We start from the raw sequence: 14455 nt of genomic DNA on the forward strand, positions 1-14455 counted from the left end.
AGGAGAAGGAAGAAGCCCTGACACAAGCACCTTAAACCCTGTCGCTAATGCTGCTTGCCTTAAGACTTCTTCCTTCTTCTTTCGTTGCCACAATTGTCATCGTTTATTAACATTTCAACCTTCCAACCATGCTTCCCAGAGGTAAGGTCGCATAGGGCTTTCGCATCTTGGAAATTCTCAACAACTACTCTCCTATGGCTCTAGAGTTTCAGAATCTAAAAATGGCACTCTTACTTGATATTAAACTCAAACACCTTAAACCCTATCGCTAATGCTGCTTGCTTCAAACTAAAAGCTTTAACAAGCGTGAACCATGGCAGCATGAGCTGCTTGACAATTCTAAACCAAAGAAACTAGTTATGGCACACTGCTCAGCTCCAATAAATTGAACAAACAATCTTAATTACGTATTCAGCTCCAATAAATTGAACAAACAGCCAATAAATTGAACAAACAATCTTAATTATGTATTGAGCTAAAGATATTTATCAACTCGGCTGAGGTGAGGGATCAAAAATGATCATTCGCTCTTTTAATGTTATTTATAAATTAAATGGTTTTGTAAAACGAAACAGAAAATTACTAACTAGAAAATTACAAACAAAAAAAAAATAGGAAAAACCATTCTTCTGAACCAAACAATCATTTACTTTTTCTAAAATACAAAATTCTTATGTAGAAGGACCAACAAGGCTTTGTTGTTGTAGTTTTTGTTAGAAAGTGAAAGACGGTTGCAGTCCTAATTCTATTAAAACTGTGATTTTTATAAATCCTAATACATTATTAATCGTATTACTTGCAAAACAAGGATAAATAATCATGAGAATTATAATCCCGGACCCAATTTATATCCTCATATCTTCTTCTCCAACAAATAAAGATCCACAATTCCTACTCCAACCGCCACCCAACACAGAGGGACATATTTTGAATTTGAGATTTAGAGATGAAGAATCTGGCCAGGGTTCTGAAATTAGCCACACCAGGCAGCATTGTTTCTTTTCCTGCACTGACAAGGGTGGTTGGTGTCGCTCCTCCTCCGCAATTCCACCTCGCAACAAGATTCATAGCGTCCAAGGTGGCCGACGCCGCCGCTAAGCCTCAGATTATGGCTTCCTCCTACTACTCCTCCTCCTCCTACAGTGACCCGTGCCTCGATATCTTTTTCAAGGTGCGACCACCACCACCACCACCACCAGAATCTGCCGCCCATACTTCCCACACTGACACTGCCCTCATCAACTCTCTCGAGCAACAGCTCCCACTCGCCTGGTCCCACAACCCCCTCACCACCCTCAAGCTTATCTCCAACCTCTCCACAAATCACTTCTATCCGGAAGCCTCGTCCGCGGCCACGTCTTGGCTCCACCGCAACCACCCCAGAACTCTGGCGCATAACCTTGACTCTTTCGGGGGATTGTACTCCATTGTCGAGATTCTCTACAGCCTTCTCCTTCAGCAGGGCCAGCAGGAGACGGAGGTGGAGGAGATGGAGAAGAAACACCGCCAGAGATACGACCGCGATCCGCATTACAAGTCCTTGCACGACCGCGCTATGGATATTTTTGTGGAGCGGCTCAAGTCCGATATTCAAAAGATGCAGCAGAACAAGCTGGAACTCAAGCCTTCTGATTATTTAACTGATGACGACGATCATGACGAGGATGATTCTCAGGAACATGATTCTGTTATACGTCCTATTGATGCTGATGCTTTTGCTGATCTCTACGTCTCCGAGGCCGCAGACTGTTTCCTCACCACATTCCCCTCCGACGCCCATGCCCTCCGCGCCATTGCGCTTCGCGAAAGCACTGCCAGGCGGCTCTTCCCTTTGGTGTCACAATCGCAACAACCAGATCAATCATCAAAGGAGGATGATCAGTGGGAGCGGCTGAGGAAGGAGTTCTTGGTGCCCTTGCAGAAGTACTACAAGCGTCAGGGCAGGTTCAACCCGAGACGGTGGGGTGTGGATATTAAATATTTGGAGCAGGTGAAAGCCTCAGCAGCAACAGCAAGCAAAGGCAATTTAAGCTGCTTCATAGAGCCCGATGCTTTGCTTCCACATTTTATCATACGATATTTGCAAGATGCGAATGTTGGGGAGGCGGCTGAGCTTCAGTGGAATGCATTGCTGCGCAAGCACAAGGAGGGTGGCAAATTCAGAAACTGCTTCGCTGTATGTAACATGGACAGAATTATGGGCGGGGCTAGGGAATTGACGGCGAGTTTGGGACTTTTTGTGAGTGAACTGAATGAAGAGCCAGCCTGGAAAGGAAAGCTGATCAGTTCCGCTCCTCTTCCGGCTGCTGCCGGGGATGACCACGCTCTGTTATTTCGTCTTCCTCATCTGTATTCAGTACCCTGCAACGATGGCCTAAGGTCTAAATTATCTTTTTTGATGGGAATGGACGGCTGCCTGGTAGTTCATTTGCCAAAGGTGTTTGATTTGATTCTCCAAGTGACTGTCAATGAGAATTTGAAGCCAGATCAGATGATCCAAAAGCTCTTTATCTTCAACGACAACATGGGCTCTGATTTTTTTGATGGCGCGGCCTGGGAGACTCAGTACGAGGCCATAAGGACCATGTTTAAGGACAAAGGGTATGGGGATGATGCGGTGCCTCACATTCTGTTTTGGGATATTTGGTGCTGGGAAATGCCTTCGATCGCTTTGCCTCGTCCAGGGGTGACGCTATTGCGTGGCTGGTCTAATGATTTGGTCAGGTCCTTCTTGGAGAATGGTGGGGATATTGGCCTGCACCATGTCATGGAAGCAGCCTTCTCGGACGAACAGTTTCAAGCTCTTGCTGTTGTGGATTGATTTGCTCACTTGCTCATCGTGGACTCTGTTGGCAACTTGGCATTGTCATTGGGTTGATGCTCTATGTTCCGTTCGCATTCATCATCTCTTACTTGACATAATTTCCTGATCTCTCCCTCTTAGTTGTTTCTTTGCTTGCTAGCTACCAGAATTTTCTGCTCTGAATTTGAAAACTATTTGATATATTATGTATTTGAGTATCCCCTAAATTATAATATATGGATGATTGAGTATTATGGATTCATTTACTGAAATTAAGCTTATTATTCAGTTTTTAATTTTACTTATAATCTTTAGTTAGGGATGTTATTCCTTTCTTTGTTACAAGTTTGGACCAAATTAATTAAGGAAGCCTCTGCCATTTGTTATTCAGTTTTTAATTAAGCTCATTCATTCAGAGGAAACGAAGCACAACCAACCCATTCTTGTCAACGACTTTCACCACTACTCCTTTTTGTCTTCATCATTGACCAATTAGGTTTTCTAATACCATCGTTCCGACATCATGAAAATTTGGAAATGAAAATAAATAGTGGTAGCAGGTAGGAAGAAAAAAAAAATGGAAGAATTGAATGAGTAAAGTGAATTTTTGTGGATTTTAAAAATACATATCATTTAGTACTATGGTCTAGTGGTATTCCTCTTTACTTGTAAATGAGATGTCTTAAGTTCAATTATCGTCAACAGCAAATTTGAACCACATTATTGTTAATCTATTGTGAGGCTTAACCCACTCCCCCAACCCTTAGTAGTGTAAATAATATAGTTTGTTAAAAACAAAAAACAAAAAAAAAAAAAAAAAAAAAAAAAAAAAAAAACATACATAGGTATCGATAGGTTTTTGGGTAATTTTTAATTTAAATAAATTTTAAAAAAAAAATTTAGCCGTTTTAATTTTAGGATTTTTGTTTACTGGTAGATTTGCTCATATCAATCTTAGCTGTTCGATTTAATGTGATTATAAAAGATTTTTTTTTTTTTTTTTTTTTTACTATGACCCGTTGGATCAAGTTCAATTATGATAGTTGAACGATCAAGAAGTAACAGTTGGGATCTGAAAAGGTGTTCGACGAAACTGTCAACAATGGGTCCCAACCACTGTAGCTTTGTCCAAGACTGGCTAGTTGGGTGAGTTAGTGCGCTGAGAGTGGGCACAAGACATTCGCATTTAAGCACATTAATGAGCCACTTCTTTATTCCTGGCTCAAATTTTGGATGGAATCTATCTCAAAATCAATTTTTCTCCCCATCCCTTACTTTAGCCCAATTTTTAGAAAAGCTTTGAGGGTTTTTAAGCTAAGATTTAATCCAATTATTGTGAATGATCTTTGTATAAATAATATCAAATATACTAGAAAAATTCCCATAACATTTTTAATCTTGAACTTCAGCTGGTTCATCCAAACAACAAGAACATTCCAGATATTCCTGGACTCGAAAGTTACTGTGGAATCCTTGCTGAGGAGACAATTTATTTTCATTATTCATGAAAATGGCCTTGTTGTTATTTTTGAAATTGTCTCATTGGATGCTCAAAGTACTGGTTTATGCTTGGGTCAAAGTTGTTTTTATTTTTTATTTTTTTTTTGTTTTTTAAATTGACGATATATCTTTTTTCTAATAATAATTTGTAGAAACAATATTAAATAATATCATATGTTGTGGAAGTATAGTCATTGCTTCTGAAAGCAAGTAGTGAAGCGATAAGGTGTACTTGAACGTCTCTACTTGGCTGCAAGTATTCTTCTGAAATAATTTCCTACTAATCATTATTCTAGATTCAAGCAGATTTTGAATTTCCTAGTTACCTAGTCAGGCAATGAACTAATTTTTGCTCCAGAGAAATACTTGGAAAAGTACAAGGTTATTGTAGTATAGCAGCTCTAACAAGGTCGTTATCCACAAGGATTGAATGAATAATTTGTGTTAAATCAAATCTTAATTAATTATTTAAAACAAAGTTGAGAAAAATGTTGATTTTTTGATTTAAAATAATAAAAACGATTTTAATAGAAAACAATTAAATAAAATGACAAGATAAAATAAACTAAAAGAAAACAGTTTTTGAAAATTAAAATCGTAAAAGCCTAGGGTTCCTGCGTCACCTTAACAATCCTATGTAGTTATTCCATTTACTTATGAATTACACATGCATATTTTAAAGGTTAGGTTTTCCTAATATATGCCTACTTGGAATCCCAATGTAGAGCGTATATCAAACATGCAATTTGTCTATCGTATTCAGATCAAATCTAAACATGCATGACTTATTATGCTTTGTGAAACCTTTTGAAAAACCATACAACCCTTAAGACGTGGTATTCATCCTAAGTGAACTTGCACATATTAATCACAAGAAGCCTTCGTCAATTTCAGGGACCAACCTCCAACCAAAATTGCATCAAAATACTTTTCTAAAGATCCTAATGATAGCTAAGCATTAAGACAATTAGATAATTTAAACCGGTGATTAATAATTCAAAATCTGCATGCAAAATATCATAAGCAAATTGAAAAGAAACTACATATTCTTGCTAAGGCTCGTGGCCTCGCCCTAGCAAATGGAAATTAGTTACTAACAATCATACAACCAAATATTATTAAAAATAAGGATAGAAAACACCTTGAAAATAAACTTGAATCCAAAAGCTCTCTAAAGTGTGCGTGCGTTCTCTCCTTCTCCCCCTCTCAACCCTAATGACTAAAAAGCCTTATTTATACTACTAGAAAATAAAACCCTACCTAGAAAAGGTCTTAGAATAATACTAGGAAACCAAATAAATTAGGAAACATAATCCTAAATTGACTAGTAAAATTCGCCCAAAATCTACATAGTCTCAAAATAGCCACGTTTCTGGATCTTTAAGGCTCCAAAATTGGCCCAAAATAATTGGAATTAAGGCTTGAGATGTTCCGAACATAATTGCAGAAGGCCTCGAACCCAAAAGATACTATCTTGGATGGCAAAAAGCCCAAACAATCCCAAAACGTCAATTTGACAGCACTGTGCGCTGCACATTTATTCCTTTGCCATAAATAAATCATATTGAACGTCCCAAGGCAAATCAAAGCTAGATCAATTTGCAGAAGGCCCCGAGATACTTCAATTTGACGGGAAAAAAATGACACATTTGATGATAAGGGACAATATGGAATGTCCCAAGGCAAATCAAAGCTAGATCATAAAGTTGCATTAAGTCGAATATAAGACCTTCTGCTTATAATTTGAGAGAATCTCTAATTTTGTATTGTTTCAAATTTTGTAGTTTAACGATCGTAGTTTGCTAATGATTTCTTCTTCTTTGTTTTTTATTTTTTTATTTTTTAGACAACTATATATTTACATTAAAGGGTCAGAATATGGGGCTAAGTCACACAGTGAGGCAATAATAAATTAGTATCGAATTCGCTATCAACAAGATTCGAACTTAAAACCTCATATTTACAAGTGAAGAGCAATATCAAATGTTATTTCTTAAAGAAACCCCAAGTTGTCTTCTAAAAGAAAACCCAACACCCAACCTACCTTTCCCGTCACCAACTCCCCTCCGGCTTCGAGTCGATGACAGCCCCCTCTCTTCTCCACTTCACCTCCCTATTCTCCCTTCCCGTAAACCAAGCAGTGGATTTACTTTCTTTTTTAAGAACCTGATCTCAGTGGTATGACGGAGACTTTATTCATGAACCAACTATAAAACAACGAGAGGAGTCTTATGGCAGGTAACGCGACAAAAGTCACCCAAAATAACATGTGGAAATTTAGATTGTGACGTTAGCCACTACTTTGTTAGAAACTTAAAAGTGAAGACATAGGAGCATGATTGTAAATTGTAATACCAACTTATAACCTGACGCTGGACAAATAGTTGTTACATAAACTCACCACATAAGTGAGAGGGATTTCCATTTATACCAAAGTAGTATCCCTTCTAACCCAACAAGCTCTTAACACCACAACCAAATTCTATAATTTTTTTTCTCAACCAACACATCCACAGTTGCAGACCCTTTCAAAGTTGTCGAACCCTCAATTTCCATTGTCACGTTTTCCATTTACGGATTCGGCTAGGGCCGTCGAAACTTCTCTCTTCCTAATCCCAAACCGAAGCAGCCTATGGTTGGTATATCTTTGAAAGCTCAGACAGAGAGAAAAATGGACTCTTCGGGGGCTACTTAAGGCACTTTAGTGCAAAACCAGAATGGGGCTGTTGAATGTTGCTCAGTGCTACTATAACTTAACAACCAAAAAGATCCGTCGAATTATTAGGACTCATAAGAAATTTATTAGACATATGAGATGAGATAATTCTTCTTCATGAGCTACCAAAATCAACTTTACAGCTAAACATTTTTATGTTATATCCGTCTTCTAGTGATTTTGGGTGAGGAGCGAGTGATAGAGTTGGTGGTGATGAGTTGATTATTATTCATCGTCAACTAATTCAACATCGTATCGAATGTCGAAAGACAACTTCAATTTAAGCGGGACCTTAATTCCTGTTCAGATTATCTTTTTTGAGGCCAAAAACTTGAAAGGAACACGTGTCCCATTGTCCCTTAATAAGATTCGCCCCTGACCAACAAAACGGACATGGACTTAATTTTAGAAGATCCGTCGAATTATCGAACCGGATTGTTTTGAAACGGTTTCAAAATCGGATCGGATATAGGGTGGTCCGACCCATCTCCGATCGCTTTACAAGTCCAACTAGGAGCAACAAATATTCCAAAAAAAACAAAACAAAAAACAGGAAGCATGATTTTCCTACGTGCGACGCACGTGCGGAATAGATAGAACAGATAAGGCCGTCTGTGTCCTCCTCGTTCTTTCCTCTTCCAAGCAGACTCCATGGTTACTCCCATGACCTCTACTCTCTAACTCTCTCTCTCTCTCTCTCTCTCTCTCTCTCTCTCTCTCTCTCTCTCTCTACCATTTCCTCATTTCCCACAAATCCTAATTCCCATGGGCTCCAAAATTCTTCCACAGGTACTCTCTCTCTCTCTCTCTCTCAATACATTTGGTCCGTGTCTGTGTGTTGTGTGTTGTGTGTGTGGTGTGCGTGTGTGTGTGAATTGTAGCAATAATGTGGAGAGAAATTGATGAATTTGTGGGTTTTCAGGCTCTGATGACAATTCCACGAAACCCTAATCAATACCCGCCGGTAAAGCTCGGGTTTTCAGCTGCCCTCTCTCGCCGCTCTTCCAATTCCGCCCGGGTTTCGCTCTCTAGGGTTTCATCGAGCTCAATTGGGTCCGTTTTCAGTCCCATTGTTTCCGCGATATCGAAACGGAACTTCGTTGTGAGAGCAGACCCGAGCTCTGAAGGTGAAGTCGGAGCCACTGATGATGCCCAAGAGAATGAAGCAACTGGGAGCGGCGAGGCCTCTGTGGCCGTGGTGGAAGCAGAAGCAGAAGCAGTGCTGGAGCCTGAATCCGAAGAGCCGAAGCCGCCGAGAAAGTCTCGGGTTAAGCTTGGAGATATAATGGGGGTAATTTGTTCCCTTTTCTCTCTCTCTCTCTCTCTCTCTCTCTCTCTCTCTCTCTTGCTGCTTTGCTTGCTTTGTGTGAAAATGTAACAAAAGTGAAGAATTGAACCCGCCAAGACATAATTTTGAAATTGATATCATTATGCTGTGGGTGACATAATGTGGGAGTGAAAATGATATCGATGTTGCGTTGCGTTCTATATTCTCATCAGAGTAGCAGGGATTTCAAAATATGCATTTTTCATTGGCTATTTTTTAACTGGAATGTATTTAAACAGGGTATTTGTCATTTGTTTATTCGCCATTCAACCGTAAGTGATTGTTAAAACCCGAGATTAATGTTGACCGGAATTCTTCTGTTCGCTTAGATATTAAATAAAAGGGCAGTTGAGGCGGCAGAGCAGGAAAGGCCAGTTCCCGACATTAGAACTGGAGATGTTGTGCAAATTAAACTGGTAATAGTGGTTCTGCTTCATTTCTCCAGATTTATACCGTCCCCGATTGCATCTGTTGTGATTCTTTTTATGTGTATGACTTACAGGAAGTTCCTGAAAATAAGAGAAGGTTGTCTATCTATAAAGGCATTGTCATTTCAAGACAAAATGCTGGTATTCACACAACTATTCGCATTCGGAGGATTATTGCTGGCATAGGGGTTGAGATTGTGTTCCCACTGTAAGTTTTTCTTTTATGTTCTACATGCTCAGCTTGATTTTTCTGCAGAATCATATGTTTAATGTGGTCCAATAACACTTCATAAATAACTAATCGGGCTATACATGATTAACTTTCGGCTACAGTTACCAATGAGGTCTTTTTTGAGTCAGTGGGCTTTGATCCCTCGCCATATCTCTGAATTCTGATGACATGACTCTGAAGAACCTAACATGGAGAAATCTATGTTGGATATTTATAGTCACTGATGGTTATTTATTAGGATTTTCAAGTCTAATCTAATTCATTGCAAACTTTATGTTTCATTCTTTGAAATTTAAACAACTCGACCCATATTTGTAGTTGGGTGCATAGGTGATAAAATCATTTTAGAAGCATGGACTAGGAGGTTGCAAAGAAGTTTATCAGATTCTTCTCACCCCCAACCACCCCAAAAGGGTTTCTTTTTCGTTGCGTTTTCGACTTTTTGTACTTAATAAAATATACGAGAGAAGAAAAACCCTGTCTCCCGTAGAATATGCCTAGATTTCAGTTTTGGATTCATGATGATGATGCTTAGGCTCGTATGAGTGTTACCATGTTTACTGGCTATTTCTCCCCTTAAAGCCTTTCCTCGAGTTTTGAAATAATTAGAGTTTGATAATCATATTTACCGTTAAGAATATTTTTTTGTGATAGGTTTTAGTTTCTATTGCTTGTCATTTCAGATACTCACCAAACATTAAGGAGCTAAAGGTACTGAGTCACAGGAAGGTCAGGAGGGCGAGGTTGTACTATTTGAGAGACAAGCTTCCAAGGCTCTCGACGTTCAAATGAGAAATAGTATACGGCTCTTCTTTGGTTGTTTTCGGTTTCAGAGTAGTCTCATGAAAACCGTCACGTTGTAAAAACTATATGTATTTCCATCCAGGAATCCATTGAATGTGATATGTGTATCAGTTCTCCCCAATTTTTGTTGTATCTATAAATATATGCTAGGTTAATTTCCCCCTTTCTTTCTATTGCTGTTTCAGTTGATTAATTGGGAGGAACTCAGTGTTTTTTTTATTTTATTTTACAGCAACCATGACAGCATATTTCCAACGGTGCATGTAGGTTATATTTCCTTCCCTGCTGGAGGTCTTCCCTAGCCTATGGAAACCTCTTGTATTCGGAAATGGATGTGATTTTCACACATCTCTTTTAGTTTCTCACACACCTCTATTAATATTTAACCATCAGATCGGATAAGTCAAACAGAATCAACGGACAGGATTTAAAAGGGGCGTGTGAGAAGCTAAAAAGAATGTTGTATCTTTTTTTTCTTCTTAATTTGAAAATATTCACATCCTGTGCCATGATCAATTTAAAATAACTTTTAGTGCTAAAAATTGATTCTAGCTATTTGATATTTAATTATTAATAGTATAAGTGTCACAAGTAAAGTTTTTCAAACGAGACTACTTAGTATTACGGTTTAATAATATTCTTTTTTACTTTTAAATTGGAGGTCTCTTGAGGTTTAAATCCGGTGGTTGGCGAGTTCTTTTGTATTAGGCTTCCGCCCTTCTTTTGTTTATGCCTTGAATCTTTATTCACCATCCATCAATATTTGTTGACACACTTCAAGTTTCCAATTAATATTGCTACTTCGTACTACGGTTTAGTAGTATTCCTATTTACTTATAAATGAGAGGTCTTAGGTTTGATTTTCACCAAAGGTGAATTTGAACCACATTATTGCTAGTTCATTGTGAGGCTAAGCACACCCCCTCCTCCTTAGTGTAGATAATATCATTTGTTAAAATAAAATAAATAAATAAAGTTTCCAATTAATATTCGTATTTACATCTAAAAGAATGCAATTAAATGGATTTAAAATAAAATAAAAAGAATTTGAAAACTTTGAGTTTAAACCAAAAGTCATGTAATAACTTTATTTAATGGTTAGAACAAACCTAAACACTAAATCAATCCAATTAAAATGGCCCAAACATTGAGTTTACGATTTTGTCCCTAACGACAAGCATCTCTCTTCATTTATGGATATGAGGATCCTCTCCGGATTCTTTTGTGGGGATCCTAAAGTGTTGAGAGTTGTCCCACATTGGTGAGAGACAAAGTTTGTTATGTGCTTATATGATCTGGGTTACTCCCCATATGGGCAATTGGTTTTATGGTGGAATTCCAATTTCATCATGGTATCAGAGTAAGGTTGTTCACGTGTGAAGCCCAACGGCCACATGAGCGTCACGTCACCCAGTTGTTGTCCACGTGTAGGCTTGAAAATCCGCTACACGTGCGAGGACGTGTTGAGAGTTATCCCACATCGATGAGGGACAAGGTTTGCTATGTTCTTATATGGTCTTGGGTTACTCCTCATATTGCCAATTGGTTTTATGGTGGAACCTCAATTTCATCATGCTCACATTTTAGACGTTCATCGTACATCGTACGGTTAGTTTTTATTAGATACTATTTATGTTTGATTTTAAATAAAAAAATTCAAAATAATTTCTGACCGTATGATATACGATAATCGATTAGGATGTGAGGATTCCTAGGATCCCCACAATTTGGATCCGGAAGAGATTCAAATCCCATTTATGGAGATCTCTCATATGCTCTGTCTCCCCCATTTCTTCCTAACATTCAAAACCTTCTATTCTTTCTAATATCGCATAGCAGCCCTGAGCAAGGGACTTAAACTTTCACCGACATCGGCAAAAAAACCAAAAGTAAATTTCTGCCCTTCCTTCCTCATTCATCTGATTGTTAACCTTTCAATTTGATGAAGAAGAGAAGAATTCGATGTTCCGTAATTGAATTTTCTGTTTACGTTTATAGGTGATTGGAGATGGCTGAGGTAATTTTGAATGAAAACATCCCTTCTTGTGAAGAAGAAAGAATGACTTTAAAGCCTACAAATAAGCGGCCGCCCAACAATCTCCAACTTTGCAACTTGTAGATGATGACGACAAAGGTGCGTGTATACACACACACACACACACACACGGGGGAAGTGATTTCCATTTTTTTATAAAAATGGGGATTGGTTGTAAAGTTCACAACACATTAAACTTTAACTATCCGAACCGTCTATTTTTCAAGTTGCACCTTATAGATTATCCTTGCAAAGTATTAGCAAAATTAGAAATGTTTAAGACATCTAATTTAGTTCAAAGAAATTAATGAATACTTTGTTACATAAGAAACAATAAAATTTTATCTTAATAATTAGATAAGCAAATGGTTTTGGATTGAATTGAATTTTTGTAAAGATGATCTATGAAACGAGACTTACAAAATAGACTGTTCGGATCGTTAAGTTTGATGTGGAGTGGGCCCACACTTAATCCCCATTTTTTTCAAAAAATGGGGATCCCTTTGCATATAGGGCATGTGTGTTTATATACATATACGTATACATATATATACACACATATAGGTATACAGATATACACACACATATATTATTTTCTTTTTCTCTTTGTTTTTTTCTCCTTAACATTCTTTATTTTTGTTAGCTAATTAGCTTCTTCATCTCTTGCATATACGGAGGGATGGAATCGATGGATGACGTGAGGAAAACATCATCATGACTATTGTAGACATCGAAATTTCAGTAAAACAAATGTTCACCAACGCATTAAAGTTTTGACATGTCAGGGCATACATGGCATACACCACGTGTCGTACAAATTGTACACATGGCATGTGACTCAACAAAATAGGAAGAAATACCCTTGGATGATTAAACAAGTTTTTTCTTCTCAATTTGGGCAATGACAAGGTAAGCACATTTCAATCCATTGAGGATCAAAACAAGTTTTTCTTCTCATGTTGGGCAATGACAAGGCAAGCACACTTCAATCCATTACGGATCAAAGCAAGTTTTTCTCATTTGGGCAATGACAAAGCATACACATTTCAAGTTTAAAATGGTGTTAAGTGGGAAATTAGGCCATAAGTTAGACCACTTCAAGTTTAAAATGGTATTAAGTGGGAAATTAGGCCATAAGTTACACCACTTCAATTTCAATATTGCATTAAGTGGGAAAATTAGGCAATGGTGCTTGGAAAGGAAAAAAATATTTTGTGGTGGTGATTCATTCTCAAAGCCTATAAATAGGCTTCTCCATCAAGGTATCAAGCATCAAGGAATTCACAAATACATTTCTCTACTCCAAAATTAGAAGAGAATTCCCCAAATCCTTGAAGCTTTGAAACTCCAAAGCTTCCAACCATCCAAATTCCCAAGAATTCCGAAGGATCAAGAAAGCTCTCTTCGTTCTTCGTTAAATCCTCTTTCAAGATCAAGCCCCGACGGCCCTTGAAGAAAGTGTTCATCCGTTCATCCTAAGCAAAAGCCCCCAACGGCCCTTTGGATCAACAACCTCAACAAATCCACACATCCAATCGTTCTTCAAGATTAAGCCCAAAAGCCCTTGAAGATCCGCTCATCCATCAACCTTCAAGATCAAGCCCAAAAGCCCTTGAAGAAATCCACACAACCATTATTCAAGATCAAGCCCCGACGGCCCTTGAAGAAAGTGTTCATCGTTCATCCTAAGATCAAGCCCCAACTGCCCCTTGGATCAACAGCACAAACAAATCCACACATCCAATCGTTCTTCAAGACTAAGCCCAAAAGCCCTTGAAGATCTGCTCATCCATCAACCTTCAAGATCAAGCCCAAAAGCCCTTGAAGAAATCCATACACCCATTCTTCAAGATCAAGCCCAACGCCCCTTGAAGATCCGTTCATCAACTGTTCATCCTTAGATCAAGCCCCGACGGCCCTTTGGGTCAACAACTCATCCACAAACCTACACCCTACGAAGATAGAATCAGAGGACCAAATTTGAGAGAGATCGTAACCCCAAAATCATAAACACAAAAATATTATTTTGTACACGTTATTCTGGTTTCTTGTTTCAAGGAATCTTTCATGTTCACAACTATATTAAAACAAGGAATGAATCAAGCTACAAACAGGAAGGCCTCTATGCTTAGTTGCGATTATATGAATTCACCCACACTAAAGAGAATGCTTAAATTTCCTTAGTCACGTTAACATTTGGAATTTATCATGAAGGGAAATGATGCCTTTATGCTTCTACTCAATTATAATACTTTAAATTTTTTTCAAAGATAAACAAAAAATTATAATAATCCTCACCATTTTTTAAACGTAACCAGAATAATTCACACTACTTTTGAAACGTAACTAAAATAATCCACACTATTTCTGGAAGCAAAATAAACATTATTTCTGAAACTACAACAAAATAATCAACATTATTTCTGAAAATGAATCAAAATAACTCATACTATTTCTGGAACTATGGCAAAATTACACACTATTTCTGAAAACTGAACCAAAGTAACGCACACTATTTTTGGAAGTGAACAAAATACACACTATTTCTAGAAAAATATAATTTTTTTTTACTTTTAAATGTTTTCTCTCTCCTGATTAATTAATAAGTAA

General features: G+C 37.8%; 2 protein-coding genes across 2 annotated transcripts; both read left to right on the forward strand.

Moving 5' to 3' along the window:
* The first annotated feature begins 847 nt into the window (after positions 1–847).
* On the forward strand, positions 848–3057 carry LOC148697325 (uncharacterized). The gene has a single exon (XM_088691980.1). The coding sequence runs from the start codon at positions 947–949 to the stop codon at positions 2819–2821; it is 1875 nt and encodes a 624-aa protein (XP_088548106.1). The 5' UTR covers positions 848–946; the 3' UTR covers positions 2822–3057.
* A 4557-nt stretch (positions 3058–7614) lies between these two features.
* On the forward strand, positions 7615–9983 carry LOC137722544 (large ribosomal subunit protein bL19cy). Its single transcript, XM_068461573.2, has 5 exons — positions 7615–7808; positions 7942–8310; positions 8676–8762; positions 8849–8982; positions 9690–9983. The coding sequence occupies exons 1-5, from the start codon at positions 7785–7787 to the stop codon at positions 9796–9798; spliced, it is 723 nt and encodes a 240-aa protein (XP_068317674.2). The 5' UTR covers positions 7615–7784; the 3' UTR covers positions 9799–9983.
* The last annotated feature ends 4472 nt before the right edge of the window (positions 9984–14455 follow it).

Source organism: Pyrus communis, chromosome 4 (genome assembly GCF_041283825.1).
Source record: "Pyrus communis isolate YQ-2024b chromosome 4, ASM4128382v1, whole genome shotgun sequence".
Classification (NCBI taxonomy): Eukaryota; Viridiplantae; Streptophyta; class Magnoliopsida; order Rosales; family Rosaceae; genus Pyrus; species Pyrus communis.

Coding starts and splice junctions, on each gene's coding strand:
- LOC137722544 (XM_068461573.2), top strand. CDS start 7,785: ATGGGCTCCAAAATTCTTCCACAG. Junction 8,311..8,675: donor AGCTTGGAGATATAATGGGG/GTAATTTGTTCC, acceptor CTGTTCGCTTAG/ATATTAAATAAAAGGGCAGT. Junction 8,763..8,848: donor ATGTTGTGCAAATTAAACTG/GTAATAGTGGTT, acceptor TATGACTTACAG/GAAGTTCCTGAAAATAAGAG.
- LOC148697325 (XM_088691980.1), top strand. CDS start 947: ATGAAGAATCTGGCCAGGGTTCTGAAATTAGCCACACCAGGCAGCATT.